The following is a 23,873-nucleotide window of genomic DNA, read 5'->3' as shown; positions in this document are numbered from 1 at the left end:
GGTCTATTCCCCCTTTGCATTCTTTCCCCAAAAGGAGACACTGAACCCTTGGCTGATGCTAAGGCCATGTATTCTGCCTCACAGGTAGACAGTGCACTGTGGGTTGTTTTCTTGTCTTCCATAAAATGAGATGAGAGAGTTTCTCTCACTTAGACTGGCATGCCCAGTCAGCATCATTATGGACTATTAGGCCTGTCATCCTTATTAAAGCCTAACCAACAACAACAAATCAATCAATCAAGATTTTCACTATTTTAAAATGTTTTTCAAAATAAGATATAAGACGCCGCGCAAAGTAGGGCCCATATACTGTATAAGCACTTGTCCTTACAGTAAGCAAGCGTGCAAAAGCTTTAATACCTGAACATCTTACAGTACTTGCTATAAACAGGAAGTTCCAAGTCAGAAATAGAAATTATTCGTCTGACATGATACTGTTTGTGGTATATGGGTGCAACCTGATAGAGATAGAGATATCTAAAGCTCAACCACAGAAGTTGTTCCTTCCGTCAAGCACAGTGTCAGAGTGTGGCAACATACAGGTTACTTTTTACTTCTAAGATCTGATTCAATTGAACCAGCTTAAAGTTGGTCATTCAAAAGGGCAGTAGACTGAGAAGGGAAAAGCAGTAATAGTTTGATTGGCTATTCAAGACCGCAAACAAAATGGGGGGAGGGGGGGTCTTAGTTTATTTTATTTATGTATTTATTTTACTTTTAGAATGTTAACTAGCTCTCCACTCTTATATAACTTATGCTAAAGTAGGTCACATGTGTGGGGCAAGCAGAGATGGGACACTGGTCATTGATGCCAACTTTCAAATTCACACATTCTGTGTGGCTTCTAAAAGTTGGTTCACTTTAAACTTTTGCTCGGGATCAATATCGACCTCTGCTTGCAAAGCCTTTTCAGTTTTTGTAAATGAAATTGTTCCTATGAATGTGGATGGCTGCAAAACTGAATGAATGAATGAGCAATCTCTTTAAAAAAAAAGTAAAATTATCGAAGACATATCATATTGCTTACTGACATGTTGCAGCAGCAGTGGCTAAGGAGGTAGAGCAGCCGTATACACTGCTGTATTGTATAGAATATTGCATGAAAATGTGTCTTTCATCACATGCTCCAACAATCATCAACAACATAAAACACAGAACATCTGACATTTGAGCATGATTAGCTTAATGTGCAACATTGTTTTCTCACTCAACAGTAAACAAACCAACATATAGTATAAGTGTACAAGGTATCTGCACATTTCTAAATTGACAATTTAAGGACTTTTAAAACCTTTTAAGACCTTTTAAACACCTCTGAAATGCCTTTTTTCATTGCGTCAAAAGTAATCAACAAACTATACTATAAAAATGGTCAAACATTGGCCAAATTATCAACTATTACCTGAGAGAGAGGAAAACACTGAAAATAGCTGATCATCTTGCTCACAACGCCTTGCAACGTGAGGCGTTGTGAGCATGATCTACATGTGAGCATGTAGATCAGCTATTTTCACAATTTTTAATTGTGGAACCAAGTCAAACAAAATGTTACGCCTCAATACCTCAACCTACAATTCCAAGTGCTTGTCAGGGTGGGGGGTCCCAGTTCACATATGATTATTTTGGGGGGTCGCGGCCTGAAAAGATTGCCACTGCTCTACATCAGCACTCATCCCATAAAATTGATGGGATATGGAACTACTAATTCAGTGGTTCTAAAACTTTTTTCATGTCAAGGACCCCCAAATGAATGCGGCCAAATATATTATATATAAATATAAAATACAAATATATTATATTTGGCCACGGATCCCCATCTGAAGATAGCCAATGTATATGGTTAAACTGATTTTGATGCTATGTTAACAAATTTAGCTGGGGACCCCCTGGAACCCCTTCGAAGACCCTTGGGGGTCCCCGTGTTCCACTATATTGAGTATATAGAGAGACCATACATAATTATGCAATTTTTCACAATCTGTACCAGGACTCAGCCTCCAGAACAGGTAATAGGCTTCATGTTGTATAGGTTCTGTACAGGACAGACACATTTGTTCAGCCATAATGCCACTGTGAGAGACTATAAAGTTCTCCTTTTTTTAAGGGTCCTCTGAACTCTCACACAAAACACCCAAATGATTAATGTAATGCTCTCATTTACTGCATTCTTTATTGCTTGTGACAAAACGATTGTGACGAAAGAGACTTCACAAACTGAAATGATTAAACAGGCTCAAGTTACCATAAAACTCCTCCTCCAATCCCAGCTCTCTGTTAAGCATTTAGGATTCTAAGCTCACATTTTCCTAAGAATACCGGCCTGTCAGCAGCAGTAACTGAAATTAACCACTTAAATCCCAGCATCGGAATTGTGGGGAAAGCTTTTGCAGAAAATTGCAGATCGACAAGTTATCGATGGGCTATTTTCAGCGAAAGCTTTCGCCATAATAACAGAAAACAGAAAACACACGAGTATCGAGCCCTGAGGGACTCCGGTTACCCATATGGGTTTAAGTGGTTAATGATGAATTCACTCTAGAAAACACAGATCCAAGTCTATTCCCTTTCCATGCAGTCTTGAGGTGGCGGTGGTGGTGATGATGATGATGATGATGATGATGATGATGATGATGATGATGACGGTGATGATGATGATGATGATGCTCAAGGACACTTCGACACGACTGGGGCCGGGAAGCGAACCGGGAACCTTTTGTGTCCCAGCTACGGCCACCAAGATGATGTTGATGGTGGTGGTGATGATGTACTGACCATAGTTTGTGCCTTGCATGGTTGCCTCCGCCGTTAGTGTGTGGGCAGAAGGTGACTAGGAGGTGACTGGTCTTTGTGGCAGTTGAAAGTTATTTTTTCAACGTGGGAGCCGTAGATACTGTAGGAGAGGGTATTTGTGTGTGCGTGCGTGTGTGTGTGTGTGTGTGTGTGTGTGTGTGTGTGTGTGTGTGTGTGTGTGTGTGTGTGTGTGTGTGTGTGTGTGTGTGTGTGTGTGTGTGTGTGTGTGTGTGTGTGTGTGTGTGTGTGTGTGTGTGTGTGTGTGTGTGTGTGTGTGTGTGTGTGTGTGTGTGTGTGTGTGTGTGTGTGTGTGTGTGTGTGTGTGTGTTTGTGTGTGGTGTGCGCGTGCGCTGGAAGTCATACTGGGACAAAACCTGGCCCAGATATGGAGATGAGATGACTGACGTACTGTACCATGATGATGGTTCGGCCTACATCTTGACTGGTTTTGGAAATCTTCCAACGTTTTAACCACAGTGTCGGAGCATGCATCTTCAATGTGGGTCATGGCAAGCTTTGCTCTGTCAGCAGGGGTGGACAGAGAACTCAACCCCGGTGTGTGAGTCAAAGTATAGACACTCCTGGTTAAATATTATTCAACTACAACTTAAAGTTGCTCTGTCTGGAGAGTTGCCCTTGATTAAAAGTACTGGAGTACTTGCTTTCAAAAGTGCATGCTTTTAAGTTTTCAAAAGTACAAATTTCAAAGTATATTTTCTCTTTAAAGGAGTACTTCACCCAAGAAATTACTTTATTTCTAAGGTTTACCTAACCAGTGGTGTCTTTGACTCACAGATAATTTTTGATGAATGGAATTAATCAGAGACCTGATTTAACAACATCAAAACTATATCTTGCATTGCTGCATTGAAATGTAGACACTTAAAAAGCAATAATCGTGAAAATAGCAGATCTACAAGCTCACAATGCATTGCGATGCAATGCTTTGAGTCAAAAATGTGTCTTTGAAATGCAAAAAGTCCAAAAATACAATTGCTCAAGTAAACTGCAGGTACAGTACTCAAGTATTACGTACTTCGTTACTGTTCACCACTGAATGTGGGTCATTGCAAGCTTTGCTCTCTAAGAAACCTCATTAACCCTGAATAGCACTGCAAGGTCAGAGCAATTACACTCTCATCAGGCATAAAACGCACTCCTTCACTGCTCATTACTACATGCCTTACATCACCTTCACTGCAAATTCCTGCACATTCAACTTCATTTAACTCTCAGTAAAAGATAAACCCATAAGGGTTCATTTTTACACTCACACGGTTAAATTAAGACCCATGATTTTACTGTGTTTCTATAAAGAGACACTAAAGTTAAATCTACCTCAGAGCACCTTTGCTTAGTGCTGGCTAAGCAAAAATGCTTAACTGAGGTACTGTGAGGTGGTGAAGAGTGCCAAAGACTTGTCTGGGTAAGAATGAAGGAAAGGAAATGGAGAGGACAGTGTCATAGTTTATTACCTACATACACTATGTATATGAATATCATTCAATAACCTTTTCTATTGTATTGTTTTTGCATTATTTTTTATTCTACTGTTAAAAAATGAGTAGTCCCTCACTGTCTTCACTCTTTACTTTCTTTATCCTTTATTTATTCAGGGAAGCCCATTGAGAGCAAGCTCTCTTTTTCAAGGATGCCATTGACATTGACAAAGACATTTGCATGACATTACAATGTCACAGATGCAAATAAACATAGTGTTACATGAAACAGGTGCAGTCACTATGTAGTGTGTCCTCAAGAAGCACCCTGAATGTCTCTATTGAGACCAATCGCACCAGTTTCAGAGAGTCCTGAAGTTTGTTCCATTTGTGTGGAGCATAATACATGAAAGTGCACCATGTAAGTGAACTGACCTTCATCAGGCAACTGTTATTTAAGTTTTCTGAGTGCTTGACAAACGTGACCATAATTGTAATTCCAGATCCACCAGACCTGGTCACACGCACGCACGCACGCACGCACGCACGCACGCACGCACGCACGCGCGCACACACACACACACACACACACACACACACACAGTCCAAAACCAGATGTAAGCTGTTATTTTGGCTATTGCAACACCCCCATTAACTACCTTCGTGCAGTTAACGGAGAGAGTCCTGTAGTGTCTCTCAGAACCGTTGTGTGGTCTATACCTTGACGACCTCCTTGACCACACAGCAGGTTTTTGAGACCATTCTCCAGGCAGGCCTCCATCTCCACCATGGTGAAATGCAATCTCCTGCGACGAGATACAGCGTTTCTGAGCCATGTGGTGGACTAGTGGTGAAGCAGTTCAACACTGACCAAAATAATGTTGCCAGGAGTTTCCTGGGCCTGGCGTTTATTTATTTATTTGAAAACGATTCCCATTAGCTTACTGGGGTCCACACAAAAACATATTAAAAACCAAAAAAAAATACATTAAATTGCCTTAATTTTTTTATTAGACGAATGTCAAGTGCATCCTTAATAAGTGTTGAATAGGTTTATACAATAAAAGAGTATATCCGCACACTCGTAGCTGCTGATGCATATTTTAAGGTGGACACAGAGACAGAAAAATTAGTGCAACGTTTTGGACAGACTAAGCTGCCTTCTTCAGGGAGAGGAGAGAAGAAGCTTAGTCTGCTTAGTCTGTCCGAAACGTTGGTCATTTTTCTGTCTCTGTGTCCACAGTAAAATTTGCATTGGCAGCTACGAGTGTGGCTAAACTCTTTCATTATTTAGTGTTTAATCCGTTGGCTGGCACCTCACAAGGACCGGTGTGCTGTGCACCTTTTGATAACCGAATAGGTTTATATTCCCATATAGCAATAGAACGTTTGTGCAATATCAGCAGTCTCCCCATCTCTCCAGTCCTCAACAGAAACATCCATTTTCAGGTTGGGGTACCAATTGCAGAAAATCAGGAGAGAGAACTCATACATACAGGATATAGACAAGTGAAATTGGGAGTGATAGATAAATGAGCAACTATTTCTAAATAAGCAGAGAAGATAGGAACTGGAACACTACCAAATTGAAGCTCATTAAGGATCTTTGTGGGGTTCTCGCCCCTGATTGAATAAAATTTGTAACCTGAACATGTATTTTCTGTTTACTAAAGATTGGGAGAGGAGACCCCTGTTACTGAACAAACAATCTGATTACTATCATAATATAGAGCTTTAATATTTTAACATACACTTTTTATAAATAAAATAAAATAACTTTAAGCACCTTTAATCTTTTGACCCCATACAAATCACAAAGAAGTATAAACTGATCCAACTAATACCACTGTTATACCTCTCACCCTGTGTGAACTGCGAACTCTGCTCTGACTATGCTATTGATTGATTGACACACGTGGGAAGTGATTGGCAAATGCTGGGACTTACGGGAAGGTAAGTGTGCATGCATGCAGAGTACGTGCTAGGAAGTGTGCATACACATGCAGGCACATAATTAGGCACACCCACAAAGCAGTAATGTACGCACGCACGCACGCACGCACGCACGTACGCACGCACGCACGTACGTACGCACGCACGCACGCACGCACGCACACACACACACACACACACACACACACACACACACACGCATGCACACTGGAGAGCTAAGTTTGGACAATAGCCTCTACATGAACATAATGGAAAGCTTAAAATAATCAATGTCTTCAGTTCAGAGGTCATGTTGTATTAGCAATCAGCTCTGTACTGCATGTTGAGTCAACTGATATAATTATGTGAAAGTGCACACTATTATAGCCAAAAAGAAACTGTTGGATCCCTTGAGTTTAACCAACTCTAGCGTCCCTAGCATGGGTATGTCATAATAGGCAAACATTGTTGCAAATGTGGGCGAATATTTGACGAAAATAGACGAATGTAAACTTGTACATCGGTTATTGTATTCAATTATTATTATTATGCATACAAAGTAGTTTGACAGTTGAGGTCTAGAATATTGTTAATGCACCCCCCCCTTTGAGCTGCCCAATAGGCTTGTACAGAAACAAAAATGTGGCAAAGCTGCATAACAGTACACACAATATTAACACAGCAAAAAAACTAAAAACAAAAACAAAAGTAGGCTAGAAGTGATAACAGTTGTTAAACAAATAATAATAAATAGAATAGAAAAGAAACAAATATTACACATTATGATACACAACTGCTGTACATTTTAATAATATTCATTACAATATAACAATATATTGAATATTAATCATAATAATTATATCCATATACGTATGTATTTGATATAAGAATAATAAAAATCACACCCAGTGTGAAGTGAGCGGTGTTATTTAAGGTCATCACCGTGATGGAAGCTCACTTAAAAAAAAAAGTAATTTTTTTGAAGTGCGTGGTGCTATTTATAGGTTATTAATTTCATCATGCGTCTCGCTAGCCAATCACAGTACTGAGCAAAGAGTGTGAATAGAGTCAGCCAATCACAGTACAGCGAAAGACACATTTTCACGACGGTCCCAAACCCACTTATAGGAGCGGCTACACCGCTCAAAAATAATTACAATAATTATCCTTCTCACGAAAGTGTGTGAGTGTGTCCATCTTGTATCTGTAGAATCGCCTGACTGATTAACACCTGACAAACTTGGCTTGTGTATCACAGAGGAGCTGATGGGCTGAGTGGGAAGTTGTCGAATCGGCAGTTGTCCAAAAATATTGATAAAATCCCCATATATGGTACCCTGATATCATCAATATGGCATCATAGTACTGATGTCATAAACTTGCCTGGACTCCATATTTGGGCATGGCCGACACAGACTCCATGTATAGGTATAAAAGGGACACACACAGACAGATACAGAGATCCCCATATATGGGCTTAAAGGAGACACAGGCAGACAGACAGAGATCTCCATATATCGGCATGGAAGGGACAGAGACAGACAGACAGGTACAATGGGTACCCTGAACGGGCACCAGTGGGCTTGCAGGTTTGGAAAAAGAAAGCTGTGCAATCCAGCAGTGAAATTATATTGTTCCTGCATCTTTACATTTAGCTGCTCGTAAGAATTAACCTGGGATTGTTGACCCTGAGTCCCTGACCAAACTTTGAGTTTCCACTGAATCAAGTATGTTTGGAATTTGAGCTCGTATGAGTTTAAGCTCACACAACAATGTTGATGATGACCATAGTGCATTAGAATTGACAGGACAACTGTAGTTTGCCCCAGGCAACAGTGTGCCAGACAGTCCTTGCTTATTCTGCGGCAACTATGTGCCAGACAGGCCTCACTCTGTGTACGATATAGTATAGGCTACAAACTGAATATGTTCAGAGAAAGACCAAATGCCAACACAGATTCTGCCTTTGAAGTAACGAGAGAGAGAGAGTGTGTGTGTGTGTGTGTGTGTGTGTGTGTGTGTGTGTGTGTGTGTGTGTGTGTGTGTGTGTGTGTGTGTGTGTGTGTGTGTGTGTGTGTGTGTGTGTGTGTGTGTGTGTGTGTGTGTGTGTGTGTGTGTGCGCGTGCGTGCGTGCGTGCGTGCGTGCGTGCGTGCGTGCGTGTACCAATGAATGCTCACATTCACAGCATTATCTGAAATTAATGGCAGAAGTCGTAAGGTCCTGACCTGACGGTGTACGTGTTTGTAAGCATGTGTGTGCCTTGATATTTGAGTCTGCCTGTGTCTGTCAGTGCGTTGCTGTACCACGCTGTCTCTCTCTACAGAGTGGGCATGCTGGCTGCTACTGTGCCGTACTGTAGGCCTACTATACGTCCCATTTGTGGTTGCAGGCATGTTTGGACAGAGTTGAAGGAGAGGTGAAACAAGCTCTGCAGCAACAATGGCTGAAGTAAATGACTCCCATTGCCTAATGTGAGACTCTTGTCTATTCTCTGCATACTGTATGTATAAAAATGGACATTGTATACATGTATTAACTGATTCTGGATAATAGGGCAAACTACTTCAAAGCTTGAGGGGCTGTATATAATTATGTTCAGAAAGAAAATAAGACATAAAGCAACAAGACAATAAGACATATTATAACAATACAATAAAGACATACTGTACATAGACATATAAAACAGTCAGATAATCATACAGTTCAAGATAAATAGTAATCGTAATGAACATTGTAACGTTATAATCAACAATGTCTGCAATTCTAGTGGGCACATCCCTTTGCAAGCAGGGTTGAGATGATTGTCCTCTGTCTCTTAACAATATTGGATGGATAGATGTATGGATGTATGGATGTATGGATGTATGGCTGGCTGGCTGGCTGGATGGATGGATGGATGGATGGCATCAATCCAAAAACAAAGTGCATAGAAATATCGATACATAGATACTATACTAATAAATAAATAATCAACAGTAATAGGCAGCATAAGAGTCAATTTGTGTAGGGGGTAGAAAGAACAGGGGAGAGAAAGAGGGGGTGTACTGTCACTGACATTAAGAGAGAATAATAGCTTAATAGCTTAATAGAGGGAAATAAATTAAACTCCTCTTCCTTGTTTTAACAATGTAATTTCAAGGCACAAGTTCTTAGTATCGGACAATTGATTCCTTGCATTGCAAAAAGATTTTAGATCGATACAAGTCACCCTAGAAGTTTGCTGTTTGCATATCGAAGTAGTTGGATCGAAGTAGTTGGATCGTTAGAATTTAAATTGATGCATCCATGCAACAATTACTGTATCGTTATACCCCTACTCTGCAGTGATTTCCGCTCCAAAACAGTGCAGTTTCCATACCTAGCTATGATGCAATAAGTGAGGAGGGTACTTTCTATGGTGCAATGGCAAAAATAATTAGCCCTATTCTCTAATTTGCAGGCATTGGAAAGACACCAAACCTCACGATTGATACGCGCTGCCGCCATGTTGTCTCTGCCGATATAGCCAAACCATTGTTTCACCACTGAAAACCATCGGTTTTCAACTGAGAACGTCAATATAATTCAAGATTATTTGGGTTTGATTGATTGATGTACTTTATTTAGTAAGACATGAGAACAACAGTACATGGAAGTACAAATTCACAATACAAGGTCTACTAAACTGGAAGACTCATAAAAGCACTGAGCTTGTTTCAAATGAGTTCCCCATGCACACAAATCATGATGACATATAAGAGACAGACAGATATACACAACTACTATAGAATGTCATACAATCAGTTTACAGGTTACTGGTATGAAGAGTGAGAAATATGTACAAAAGGAGAAGGAGAGAGGGGGGGGGGTAGGGGGGTAGGTTAGGTTAGGACTTAGACAGGGGCCATTTTCCAATTGCAGCCTCCTGAAGGTGTATCTTTAGGGCTGTTTTGAAAGAGAGTAGGGTTTTACACTCCTTTACTCCTTTTGGTAGGGCGTTCCACATTTTTGATGAATAGCATGAGAACGAGTTACTTCCCTTTGTTGAGCCAAAAAAGGGTTGGACAAGGTTTGTGGAGCTGCCTCTGGTATTGTGATCATGGACATCATTAACATTTTGGAAGTATTTTGACAAATACAGGGGGATCCCAATGTTGTGATATATCTTGAAGACCAGGCCCATAGCAAGTTGCTGTACTCTGTCCGCAACCCTAAGCCATCCAATCCTATCAAAATGATCAGCGGTTAGATGGGTTTTGTAGTTGAGGCCAAGAAGTAGCCTTACAAGTTTGTTTTGGGATGTTTGGAGCCTTGTTTTTAAGGCCTTGGAGGTGTTGTGATACCATGAAGTACATGCATAATCGTAATGACCTTGTATGAGGGCCACTGCAAGAGTCTTCAGAGTCTTCTTACTGACTTTACGATCAATACTCCGCAAATAGCGTGTTTTTTTGTGGACCGTTTTGATCGTTTTTTCAGCATTTTTGTCACCAGAGAGGTCAGCCTCCAAGATAGAGCCCAGGTAGGTAATTTCGTTTTTTCTTTTGATGATATCATCACCCGCTTTGATCGTGAAGCTCTCTGCCTTTCTGAGGTTAGGAGTGGACCCAAAGAGGATGCATTCCGTTTTGCCCAGGTGTAATGAGAGCTTGTTGTCGGAGGTGCCAGATGCAGATCTTGTTGAGTTCAGAGCTGAGAGTTTTCTCAACCTGTCCGAGACTAGCAGGGCCGAGTCATCTGCGAACAGGAACAGGTTGCAGTCGCAGGCTGACGACATGTCATTCACATATATCAGGAACAGTAAGGGTCCTAGTATACTTCCTTGGGGAACACCACAAGTCACTGGGAGGGGGGGGGACTGGGTGCCGTTTATTTCCACCACTTGCTCCCTCCCTTCCAGGTAGGATCTCATCCAGTTCACTGACGTGTCATCAAAACCTATTGCTTTGAGCTTATTGATCATAATCGGGTGATTAACGGTGTCAAAAGCCTTCTGGAGGTCCAGCATGACCATGCTGCAATATTTGCCCTTTTCAATCTCTTGTTTGATAGAGTCGTTCAAATAGAGAAGGCATGTGTCAGTGGAGTGGTTTGTTCTGAAGCCAGATTGGAATTTGTAGATTAGATTTTTCTCGGCAAGATACTTGTCGACCTGTTCATAGACTATTTTTTCCATGACTTTCGAGATGGAGCTTAGAATAGAAATAGGGCGGTAGTTGCCAGGGTCTAATTGGTTTCCTTTTTTGAACAGAGGGGTCACCCTAGCTTTTTTGAAGTCGTTGGGGACCTGTCCCTGTGTGGTGGAGAGGTTTAATATGTGGGTAATGATTGGAGCAATGGAGGCGGCTGAGTCTTTTAGAAATTTGGGGGGGATATTGTCGAGGCCTGTGGCTCTGTGTTGATGAAGAGCACTCAATTTTTTAAACACCTCTTCTGTTTTCACAGGGGAGAGTTTAAAGTCATCTTTGCAAACACCCTGTTTTTCGTAAAATGAGACAACATACTCCTCACCATATCTCCCAGAGTGTGGAGGAAGTTTTTCAACCAAATCTGAGGCTACGGTCGTGAAGAATATGTTGAGGATTTTACTCACTTCGTGTTTGGATGAAATGAGAGTGTCATTCACCTTGAGGCTTAAGTTTGAAAGCCTGGTTTTCAATTTTTTGCTGCAGCCTAGGAGGTTCTTGAGTACCTTCCAAAGCTCTCGTGTTTTTTTTTGATTTTCCTCAATCTTGTCATCGAGGTAGCTTTTTTCTGCTAACAGGAGCATGCTATTTACCTTGTTTCTTAGCTTGTTTTTTTCCTTTTCAAGTTTAGCTACGTGGGATTCGAGACCTTCGTTAAAACATTTGGCTAGTTTGATCCTACTTTTATGAAGCTCAGAACACTTTTTGTCTCTGACTTTCATGGCAGTAAGGATGTCCGAATTCATCCATGGTACCGAGCGGGTTTTGACCCTGATGGTTTTCATGGGAGCCACACTGTCCAAAATTTGAATGAATTTGGTTTTGAAACTAAGCCAGGATTCGTCTACCTGTGTGCTGTTTAGAACGTCGGACCAATCCTGTTCCTCCAGTCTGTGATCTAAGTCCTCACTCTTATAATTTTTGAGGTCTCTGATTGTGACTGTTTTGTGGTAACCGGTCTTAGGTTTACGTTTCTTTCTGGTGCAGAAGATCATGTTGTGATCAGATATGCCACAGGTGGAAACACCACTATTTAGGATTTTTTCCTTGTCCGTTGTTAGAATGAGATCTATGGTAGTTTGAGAGGAAACACACAGCCTTGTGGGCTGAGTGATCAGCTGGTGGAGTGAATGCCGATCACAACACGCCTTGAATGACTTATACACTGACGCTTCCTTGCGGAGTATGTCAGTGTTAAAATCACCAAGAAGAATCGTCTCCGCATGGTCCACTTTAGCTAAGCATTCATCAAGTCTATCATAGAAATCAGTCTGGTTAGGAGGTCTGTATATGGTACCGACTAGCACAGGTTTGGCATGTTTAACTAGTTGTACGAACTCTTGTTTTATTGTGGTACTGTTTTATTGGATCTTGTTTAGTCGATACACTTTTGCTCATTTGATTTTGCTATTTTGTCTCATCTGTTTAAAAAAGTTGGTAGCTGATATATTGCACTTTTACCTTAGCGCTAGGTATACTGTTGGTCGCTCGTTTTTGCAGGAAATGAACTTAAGACTTCTGGTGATTAGTAGTTTCGTTCCCTACCTATGTTGAATGCACTTATTGTAAGTCGCTTTGGATAAAAGTGTCTGCTAAATGACTGTAATGTAATGACTCATGTTGTCTTATCTGAATTCTATCTACGTGCATTTGTCCACACACAAGCACACCCACGCACGCACGCACACACACGCGCTTATACTCATGTATACAAATACTGTATGTATGTATTTGTCTATTGATCCTGTCTGTGCCTTAACCTGGGCTATCTCATATTGATACAATCCATCCAATGGCCTCATTGATCCTAACGTCTCCTCATCTCATAGTCTTGAGATGTGACATCTGAACAAGAGTTAACCAGCTTTTACCTGCTGCAGTGGGCAGGGACTATAGAATCAACGTAGCAAGCAATAATGGCCTGTTAAAGCAGAGTAAAAATAAATAAATCATTATATAATCTAACTTCTATCTCATCTTAATGGCCTGAGATAGAAGACAAACAATTCTGTGATTCTATTGCGCATTATTGTAAAGAGATACTGACTAAATAATGTAGCAGACACATAAAATGTATCATGAACTGTATAGATTGGAGACGCTTTGGATAAAGGCGCTGTAGCAATGCAATAAATGGTCTGCATTCGTATAGTGCCAGTCTCTATGTCTCTAAATGTTCCAATGTATCTAAATTTGAGAGACATTGGGTTATGTTAGGATGGACAAACAATGGTAAGAGAGAACAGTCAGTTGGATATCCAAAATATCAGATGTATATTTGGGACATGGGGACAATGATGATAGACAATAAAGTCTAATTTATAGTTAATACAAAATATCAAACCTAAGTCTTTCCAACAGACTGTCTCACCCTGACACATTGCCTTGACATATAGAGAATGTCTGAACTCCAGCCAACCTATAGGGACAGTGAAACAGCAGGTTGAGTTAATATGTCACCAAATTTACCATTGTGAAATCTTTGTGCGAGTATAAAAGACTGACCATGCAGAGATCACACTAGACACACTGCCTGAGTGTCTCACACCCATCCACTCTCTCTCTTCTTTTCTACTCCAGTACCTCTCTCCCAACTCTTCACCAGCCATGGGAGTCGCCTACAGCATTGGAGAGTAAGTATGAGGAATGAATGACAGGGGGTCATCCCCCCCATGTGTGATTAATTTATTTTTATAATTACACAAATTATAATGAAAAAAGCAAGTCAAAATTTTGCAAACAAACCATTTTCCTATTTGCATCATTATGGCAAAGGGGACTAGCACTCCAATGGAAGGCAAGCAGGAGTGTGTGAGTGTGCGCGCGTGCGTATGTGTGTGCATATGTGCATGTGCGTGTGTGTGTGTGTGCGTGTGTGCGTGTGTGCGTGTGTGTGTGTGTGTGTGTGTGTGTGTGTGTGTGTGTGTGTGTGTGTGTGTGTGTGCATGCTTTGTGGGAGAATGGGAAAGGGTTGGTGAGACAGACAGACAGACAGACAGACAGACAGACAGACAGACAGACAGACAGACAGAGTGACATGCAGGTACATAGAGAGAGGAGTTTCATTTATGTACAACTAGAGTTTCGGGGGGCTACGCCCCCCTCAACCCCAGCCGCGCACGGGGCCCAGCGTGGCCGTGTGTATATTGGGGGACCCAAATCGCCGGAGTGAAAGTGTGGAAAATTTTTTTTGAAAAAGGAAAAAATTTGAAGAAAGAATATTTGTTATGTTTCAGGGGGTCCACAGGGGGTCCGCGGACCCCCTGATGGTCCACTGACCCCCTGTGGAGTGTTGGGACGCGCGGGGACACCCCTGGAACATTGCGGACCATTTTGGTGTTTTTTTTTTTTTCATGAAGGTGGTTGCTTGTTTCTGGCGCAGGCTGTGCAAACCTGGCAACCCAGCGCATGCTGCCGCACGTTGAAGTGGCGTAGCGTCATGAGGGTCAGTGGGGCCGTGGCTCGGTCAGTGAAGACCCTGTAGTGCGGATGATATGTGGCATAGAGGGGCAGATTGTAAATCCACAGAGGAAACATCCGTGGGCTACCATTGGTTCAGGGATGTGTGCGGTCGCCCTGCGGCCCCTCCTCCTCCACCAATGTGCAGTATTGAGAGCCCTGACGTCACAACAATTGGAGCGATGGGCACTGCACTGTGGTTGGTTAGGGTACACCTAGGGCCCAGGTAGAACCCAGTTAAAGCCTGCATGGGCAAACCCAGTTAGGACCCGCCTTGGTCCCACATAAACATGGCTAGTTGGGGCCCACCTAAGGGCCAGGTAGAAGCTACTTATAGCCTGCATGGGCATCGCAGTTGGGACTGAAGTGGATGCCGCTGACATTGCTGACATGGGGTCCATATGGTTTAGCCCACCTTGAAACCATATGGGAACTACGCTGGCATGCTGGCTGTAATGCAAACGCTGCATCATACCTGCAGTGTGTAGTTTGATGTTGTGTGTGTAGCAGATATACCTGCAGTGTGTAGAGCAATGTCCATAGGAAAGTCAATGGCCAGCAGTGTTTTTTTTCGCCAGCAGAGTTTCTAGTGTCTCTGTGTCTCTCTGGAAGAGGTTGCACATGAACTCTGCAGCCGCACTGAGGCGCTCCAACACAAACACTCTGACATTAAGCTGCTTCACACAACAAACATCAGCACCACGCTGCTGTTTGTCCAAAAGACACAAAATCTCCTCTCCCACCGACGTCATGTGTTCATTTATCGACAGCCGTACAGACTCCTTTTGACACATTTTACGTCGTTTATCCAGCTCTCACTGACTCTCTACATCGGGCTGTTATTTTGCTGCGATCAAGTCAACGATGTGAGAGATTAGCAATCACAGACGGACGGACAGGGGGTGAAACATAGTCTTGCGCCATGCCTTTCGGCCTGGCGGAGACAATAAAAAACCGAAAGTAAAGGCAATGGCCATTTCTGCAACAGAAGTAGTCAATAAACTATGCTCTGAAAACATGGGCGACATTGGCAAAGAATGTAAGAAAGAGGCAATCATGTAGAAAATAGCCGATCTCCAAGCTTACAAAGCCTCTGAACGTGAGGCGTTTCGAGCTTGTAGATCGGCTATTTGCACAATATTTACTTGTGGAACGGAGTCAAACAGAATGGGGGGGTCCCAGATCAAGTATGTGTATTGGGGGGGGGGGGGGGGGGGGGGGGGGGCGGCGTGCAAGGGTTGATAAGCACTGCTCTAATCGGAGCGAAATTATCTGAAATTACTACATGACCATAATGCAGCCTAACATGCGTTGCAGGGGGCGGTCCTGCCATTACGTTAGTTACTGTAGTTGCTGTGGAGCTACATAGTTCTCCAGAAGACACACACAAACATACACCATCTACAATGGACGAACTGAGCAGCAATATAGACATTCACCACACGAACGTGCATTGTTGACAAAGTGATTGCACAGCCGCTGCAGGCATGACAACCAGGTTAGCGTTAGCGACATGGCAGCTATCACAGCGCCCTGTCCGTCGTGCTGCAACTGCCTGTGATGGCTACAGCAGTAACAGCAAGCTGTCTGCGATGCCATTGTCTGGAGACTGCTCTTAGCGTGACACGACCAATGAGAGTGAGCGCTGTAGTTGTTGCTAAGATACGGTGGCGTCTCTGCCCCATAGCTTGTAGATCTCTCACACATGATTGGCGTAGGCTGCGTTGCCAGGTCTGACTTTGTGTCTAAGCAATGGTCGGCTTATTTTTGCGCGCCTTTGGGCTCGTTTGCATTGTGCGCACGGCAGCGCTTGTTTAGCGTACGTCAGCGCGACGTGGCAACGGACGTGGCAACGTGAAAGGTGATTGGCTGGTGAAAAGAAACATCCGACGTTACACCAGAAATGGTGCCTGGAGAAAATGGTGACCAAAAAAAAATTTTGGAAAAAAAGGAAAAAAAAAACACAGCGGCTGCCTGCTGTTGTGGTGATGAGGTCGTGCGCACGGTAAACGGTACGAAGCTGGCTCCCCTTCCGTTTTGTCCGACATTTGGTGAGTAGAATTAATAATGTTGCGCGGTGGAAACGGTGTAGTGAGCAGTGAGATGTCCCCTACGCGAGGCGTAAATTCAGCGCGGCCGGCGTGGCGAGTCAGTAGGCGACATGTGGTCTGGCGGTGCGTTGTTTATTCGATAACAGAGCTGTGGGGTGTCACCACCGAGGGTGCGGAAGTTGCTCGGCATTTATATAGTTAGATTACCCTTAGAGTAAATAAACTTTAAAAATACACAGCCAGGGTATAGCAGTTTACAATTTTGCATATTTAACACAATATCCTACAATACATGTGCCCAGGAAAACATGTCTTACTCTGGGAAATATTTACAGATAGCTTGAAATGATAACAATGTTCCAAACTTGCTGTGTTGTATTTTGGCATCATTTGGTATAGAGGCAGTAATGATTCATTTCATAAAGAATTCAAAACACATTCCTTCTTCCCACTTTTCACGTCAAGGCCTGTCCGTACAGTGGCTTGATATGGTTTCAAATTGGCATTAGTTCAATATGATTGCCATTCTTTTGCAAGTGCTTTTGTGGAGTACAATAGAATGCAAACTATAAATGCTGTGTGTTTGCCTCTGCAGTGTGGACCACCTCTACACGTTCTTTGTGGAGTTGTCTCCTGATATCCACGCCAAGAAGCACCTCAAGCCCCGCTACCTCGTCAGGGAAAAGAACAGCAACAACCGCTACCTGGTGGTGGAGAAAGACAAAGTGGCCGTGATCAACCAGCTTCTCAGTAATCCTTCTGTCAACCCATCTGCTAAGAACTGGGAGGTGAGAGGACACCCTCACATGAACCCTAGTGTCCCTATTCTTGGCTTGTCGGAATAGCTTAACATTCGGTGAAAATAGGTGAACATTTGTGAAAATAGCAGATCTACAAGCTCATCATACGAGGGAAAAAGGAGGGGACCAAGGTGACCCACTATAGCCCAATAAAACCCAATAAAACCGGGAAGGTTTTATATTTTAGCACTGGCTATTCAAAAATGTACAAGCTCACAACTTTTACATGTTATTCTTTAGGAGAAAAAAGAAGAACAATCTTGAAAGTGTGAGAACTACTGATTTAGAAGGCATTTGTAGAATCGGCCTCAGGTCAGGATATGTATGACCTTTACTTGTGCGTAAACGGTTTATTTGTCACCCACTCATATACGCAGTGAAAGGTTGGAAACTGTACTATTATGTAACACCTTAATTTCCCCTTGGGGATGAATAAAGTGCCTATACCTACCTACCTACCTACCTACCTACCTATGTATACTGTAATGTTTATTGTAAGGTAGCTTATGTTACAGTATACCTTGGTATAACTGAAAAGTATGTGTATGCCTTTCTTTTGTTTGAAAGAAAACACATTAAAGGCTCTTTAGCTGTGTATTCTTGTAAGTTACGTACGTAGGCCGTCTGTCTATGTTGGATGTCTGTTTATCTTTTAAAGATACAATCATGAAGCTTACACTAATCACAACAGTGATGTAATGGCAACTTGCCAGGTAGCTGCGGGAAATCCTACCCTCCTAACCTATTTATGGCCATAACTTCCTCCCAAACCAACCCCTCTAAGCTCCTGTTTTGTGTGAACAGAAACCATTTTTCGAACCGCACCGTTAGACCAACGACGCTTCCTCTTGCAATGCTCCCGACCAATTGAATAGTTGCTTTTTTTTTGTGCTAGAATAGCGGTTACAAACAGGTGGGGGTTAATAGACATGTGGTGCTTGCAGAGCAATATGAGTGTGAGAGTCAGATCAAAAACTATGAGGATGCTACCAGCCAATATCAGGGTGCTTTATTTTGCAAATCACAGTTTGGAGCCTTATGTTCAGGTAGGACTGCTCTCTGTCCAGCTTGAAAAATATGTGTATGTTATGTTTGTGTGTTTATGCACTGTATGTACTGTGTAATGTATATTATGTGTAAAACAAAACATTTATTTATCCTTATTTGTAATATCAGTAAAGTCCTCAGTACTAATTTAACTCCTAGAGCGTAAAAATGGAGTCCCTTATGGGTCCAGGTACTCTAGGGCACTTTGTGCTGAAGCTTGTAAATCTGCTATTTTTGAAGATTTTTTTTTTTTTTTTACATCATCTTCTCTACTGGGTGTCCCTGGCTCAAAACATTTTCAGATGGGGGTCCACGGCCAAATACATATCCTTGGCGTGAAAACGTTTCAGAACTACTGGAGTCAAACTAAACGGAAATAAGGGTCCACTCTGTGGGTATAACGGTAGTGTTTGACAGTATGGGAGGGGGTCAGCATCTTGTAGCATCTTGAATAACTTTCTTAAAATACTTGTGGTGAGGCGTCATTTCATAAAAAAAGCCGGACTTCAAACGCATTGTGAGCTTGCGGGTCTGCTATTTTGCTATTTTGAAAAAAGAACAAAAATAAATGACATGCCCAAAATAGAGTAGCCAGTTTTAAAGCGATTAATTAATGCATGGTTGCAGAAATAAAAGTAAGTGTCCATATAAGTGTTTAAAATGTGTATTGTCTTTCTTTACCTTGCAGATCATCACTGTGAAGGACTCCAAACATCGTCAGAGTATATGTAGCACAGAGGAGTCTGAACCGGAGGAGTCCGAGGACCAGGAGGAAACTGACGACCTCCTTCCTGTCCTCAGAGACCATAGCCAGCTACTGGATGATCATCACCTAGAGACCGTGAGTCACTAATAGTGGTATTTGGAAAACTTCTGCCAGTAATTATAACCCCAACAGGGCCTGCAGACTTCTTTCCATACATCAATATTGCTTTTATAGTAATAGTTGAACCACTTGAACACCAGCAGCCAGAAAATAGCCGTTCTACAAGCTCACAATGTGTCGCAATTGCGACGTGCTGTGAGCTTGTAGATCGGCCATTTTTGGGGGAAGAGAGTTTGGTCCTTCTTACATAGAGGGTGGTTAAATAGCACACTAGCAACAGTGCGCTACTTTATTTATAAGGGTAGCCATACATTTGGCTTTAACGTACATTAAACTGGATTTATCTACCAATGCTCGTACTATCATATCCATCAACATTTTGATTAATCCATTCTTCCTGTACCAACAGCTAGCAAACCACATGCCAGCCAGAACCCAGGGGTATCCATGGAAACTGGTTTACAGCACTGTGCTCCACGGCACCAGTCTGAAGACACTTTACAGGAGCATGGCTGACCTGGACAGCCCTGTCCTGCTGGTCATCAAAGACGTGCATCACAAGGTTGGCATATACCTCTCTTTCTGTTTCTGCCTTTTGTCTTTGCAACCACACCACGTTCCCCTCTCTCCCTTCCCAGCAGTGGTGGAAAAAGTACTCACATTTTTTACTTATTAAAGTAAAAGTATCAATACTGCAATGTAGACATACTCTGTTACAAGTAAAAGTCTGGAATTAAAAATGTATTGAGTAAAAGTACAAAAGTATTGGTATCAAAATGTACTTAAAGTAAAAAAAGTACTCATTTTGCAGAATGTCCAATTTCAAATGTAGCCTATAAAAATCTTTTGAAAATAGCAGATCTACAAGCTCACAATGCGTCGCATCGCAACACATTGTGAGCTTGCAGATCGGCTATTTTCAAATGGCCGAAATGTATATAGGGCTGAAGTGGTTAGGTTATTTTGTAATAATAATACAAATCTATAAAGTAACTAGTAACTAAAGTTTAAAAAGTATTGTGGTGGAGTAAAGGTACAATATTTGCCTCTGAGTTGTAGTGGAGTAGAAGTAAAAGTACAGAAAATTTGAAATACTCCAGTAAAGTAAAGAATACATCAAAATTGTACTTATAAGTACAATACTTGAGTAAATGTACTTATTTACTTTACACCACTGCTTCCCAGCAATGTCAGTCGAAGCATTGTCTGCCGCCAAGCTCTCACTTTGATGAAGAGCAACGCATTGGAGTGCTACTGTAAACACTAACCAGAGCCATCTGTCTCCCAGGTGTTTGGAGCCTTTTCCTCTGACCCTTTCAGAGTCAGTAGATATTGCTATGGGACAGGAGAGACTTTCCTCTACAGTTTCAACCCCGATTTCAAGGTAAGACAGGAATAGAATATTCAACTTTATTGGTGGGGGAAGTCCCAAAATGAGACTTGCTGGCAGAGAATGGTTTAGCTCAATGGTTCTCAAACCTTTACATTTCAAGGTCTCCCCTTAACTCTGACTGTATACAAATGGAACCAAATGGACCCGTCCATTTGGTTCCATTTGTATACTGTCAGAGTTACAGACTTGTAAGGGTCAATTTAGACCCCCCTAAAGGAACCCAGAGAGTCCCTGAAATCCACTTTGAGAACCACTGGCTTTACCTTGTCAGTTGACTAAACTGGGAGAACTGAATAGATTGCCAAGAATAGAATAGAATTTTCCGTAAATGCTGAAATATTTGACAAACACACAAAAGTTGTAATCATTGTCACCGTATTAATTATGATTTTTGGTCTGTGCCATTTTTAAGTGCTGTTTCATCTCTCACACAGGCATACAGATGGACCGAGGAGAACTCTTACTTTGTGAGAGGCCACTCAGATTCACTGCAGATTGGTGGAGGAGGGTAAGTCATCTGCTTTATTACCTTTTTACATGAAACTGTATACTTTTCAGGAGTGCATAACACAATACGGTAGCTTCCCTAATCATCTCTGCCATGTAATGATTAAAATAACACTTTCTACGGTCGTAAAATAAATACCTTATTTCTAAGAAACACTTCAAAGATTATGGCATGCCTTTTTATGACAAGATAAAACAGCAACCCTTTGTAGGGATTTGGTTGTAATGTGTTATTTTCTTGCTCTGCTTGTAGGAGTGGCTTCGGTCTATGGCTGGATGCTGACTTGTACCATGGTTCCAGCTCCAAGTGCGCCACCTTCCACAACCCACCTCTTTCCACAGAGCAAGACTTCATTATACAAGACCTCGAAGTCTGGACCATACAGAACGAATGGGGGAAGAACTGAGTAGAAATGAAGAGAGAGAGTACAAATAAGCTAAATGTAAGACGTAAGCGCTTCAAAGCTTGCTTCAGGCTGGGATGGGTTTAGCCCCTTGCGTAACTTCTCAGAGCAATACAAGTGTGGTTTGGGTACACCATGTTGCCTTACCAAGTGGTTCTCAGGCTGTTTTTTTTATCCAGATTATACCCTGTTGTCTTGTGCTAATGTACTTCTGCTTGCTAGTTTGATTTGCATTTTCACCTGATTCTACATAATGTTCTCAAGGCTCGAGAGAAGTGCCACGGTTCAGGGTATAGGTGATTTAAACCACTAGATATGGTCATGTTTCTATAAGGCAAGTAACTGGCTTCAAATGCTTTGATCCCTCCATCGTTTAACCTTGTGGAGAGGAGAGGGGAGCATCGTAACATTAAGTTTAAATTACTGCTATTGAATGAAGATCTCTTATCCAAAACACGCTGTTTCAAGCCAAGGGTCATGAAACGGAAGAGTGGGCACTATAAGGAAGAGTGGGCACCTCGATGTAAAATTGGCTATTTTGGGGGGAAATTGTTATCATCATCAGACTTGAATTTACCCTTCAACTCCTTGTTTATGCCCAAAATGACTGGCTAAACAGGTTTCTTAGCAATTTGTAGCAATTGTAGAAATATTAGGCCTCAATTGTCGACTGTTAAAGCATGTTCTAATCATGTATAGGCCTACTTAGCTACTCAAAACCATTTTCCAAATATATATTTTTTTACATTTTGGAAAATAAATTCCATTTACATTGAGGTACCCACTCTTCCTGTTAGCCTACCGATGAAACATATATATCCAGTATATATAAAGAGCCATAGAAAAGCCCCAAATCAAATAGAGAAACATTACCATTGGGTGAAGTGTGGTTTTCACGTAACCGCAAAGATAGCCATGTAACATCACACGTATCTGTACGTTTTTTATGTCCCGTGGGACAATAGTTTGAATGTTCAGTGCTTAAGATGTAGCGTAAAGCTGCTGGTGAAGAAGACTTAAAGACTCAGGTACAGAATAAAAATGTTGTTGCACTCTATAAACATAATGGTATCTTTGAAGTAGCCTAAACAGTTCATGAGACATGTTTCTGATGGGATTATTTGACCTTTTTGATTGTTGAATGCTTTATTTAGAGGTTTGCAGAGAAAAAGCACATGAAAGTTCAGTTTAAATACAAGGTCAACTAAATAGGATTAAAAATCCCATGAAAGCCTAACGGCTTGTTTCAAACGGGGTCCTTATGTACTCAATTCAAAGTGAAAATAAAACCCTCTGCCCTCTGTTGTAAATGCAATTTGTCATCTAAAGACATGAAAGAAAAGACAAATGTTCTTAAATCCTCTTTTAACCACTTTCAACTAGTCGTTCATATTTTCTACATGTCATTTTTGTCGAAACATTTCAAAAATGTCAAAAGATGACTTATTTTTTGTCTTTTTTTTTTTTTTTTACATGTAGCTCTCGTACAACAAAGTACAAAATTGGGATTAAGTGGTTAATGAACCATATTTAAATGTCTATTTTTATTTATTTTATAACGAATGAATCCACGGTGGTGAAAAGTATGCTGTGCGCCTGTTTGTGTGCGCTTCCTGTGTTTGAATATCTGTCATGCAGTGCTGGCACTGTCAAAGTCTGTTTGAGGATTGAACCATATTAAAGCATTGGATTTCCTAGTGCTCTGAATTTCTATTAAGGAGAATATGAATATTTTATTTGCAGCTTTTTATACATATATATAATATACAAATAACAAGTAGACAGGTACAAAAAGTAGACACGTACAAACACATCCTTCTCTCCCCTCCCACAAACAAACACATAAATAAATGAAAATAAAAAACTAACAGGAGAGATCCATGACTTCAATTTAATACGACTACACAAGGAAGCTGAGACATATATCTCTGTAATCCTAAATATTTATTAAGTACAATAACATCAAAAGAAGAAAAAAAGAGAAGAGTACTGAACTCTTCAAATAAGATATGTACGGTATTGCATTAAATGGAACTTGCAATGATTTTGTATCCATAAT

The 23,873-nt window shown here is 41.5% G+C and overlaps 1 protein-coding gene across 2 annotated transcripts; it reads left to right on the top strand.

Annotated features, from left to right (window-relative positions):
• The first annotated feature begins 13,889 nt into the window (after window positions 1-13,889).
• ncoa7a (nuclear receptor coactivator 7a) lies at window positions 13,890-21,824 on the top strand. Of its 2 annotated transcripts, XM_084053828.1 has the most exons (7): window positions 13,890-13,960; window positions 17,433-17,625; window positions 19,373-19,525; window positions 19,920-20,072; window positions 20,799-20,894; window positions 21,338-21,411; window positions 21,664-21,824. In XM_084053828.1, the coding sequence occupies exons 1-7, from the start codon at window positions 13,935-13,937 to the stop codon at window positions 21,815-21,817; spliced, it is 849 nt and encodes a 282-aa protein (XP_083909954.1). In that variant the 5' UTR covers window positions 13,890-13,934; the 3' UTR covers window positions 21,818-21,824. The 2 variants fall into 2 exon arrangements, with proteins under 2 accessions (XP_083909954.1, XP_083909955.1); XM_084053829.1 differs by lacking the exons at window positions 13,890-13,960; window positions 17,433-17,625 and adding an exon at window positions 18,440-18,683.
• Window positions 21,825-23,873: the final 2,049 nt, after the last annotated feature.

This window comes from Gymnoscopelus microlampas (genome assembly GCF_963454915.1).
Source record: "Gymnoscopelus microlampas genome assembly, chromosome: 3".
NCBI lineage: Eukaryota > Metazoa > Chordata > Actinopteri > Myctophiformes > Myctophidae > Gymnoscopelus > Gymnoscopelus microlampas.
The sequence above is the reverse complement of the archived record's forward strand: the minus strand, read 5'-3'. Positions and strand labels throughout refer to the sequence as shown.

Excerpts from the sequence above, each read along its gene's own strand:
- ncoa7a (XM_084053828.1), top strand. The coding sequence starts at position 13,935 with ATGGGAGTCGCCTACAGCATTGGAGA. Across the intron at positions 17,626-19,372 it reads CATCTGCTAAGAACTGGGAG|ATCATCACTGTGAAGGACTC; the intron begins GTGAGAGGACAC and ends TTTACCTTGCAG. Across the intron at positions 19,526-19,919 it reads ATGATCATCACCTAGAGACC|CTAGCAAACCACATGCCAGC; the intron begins GTGAGTCACTAA and ends CTGTACCAACAG.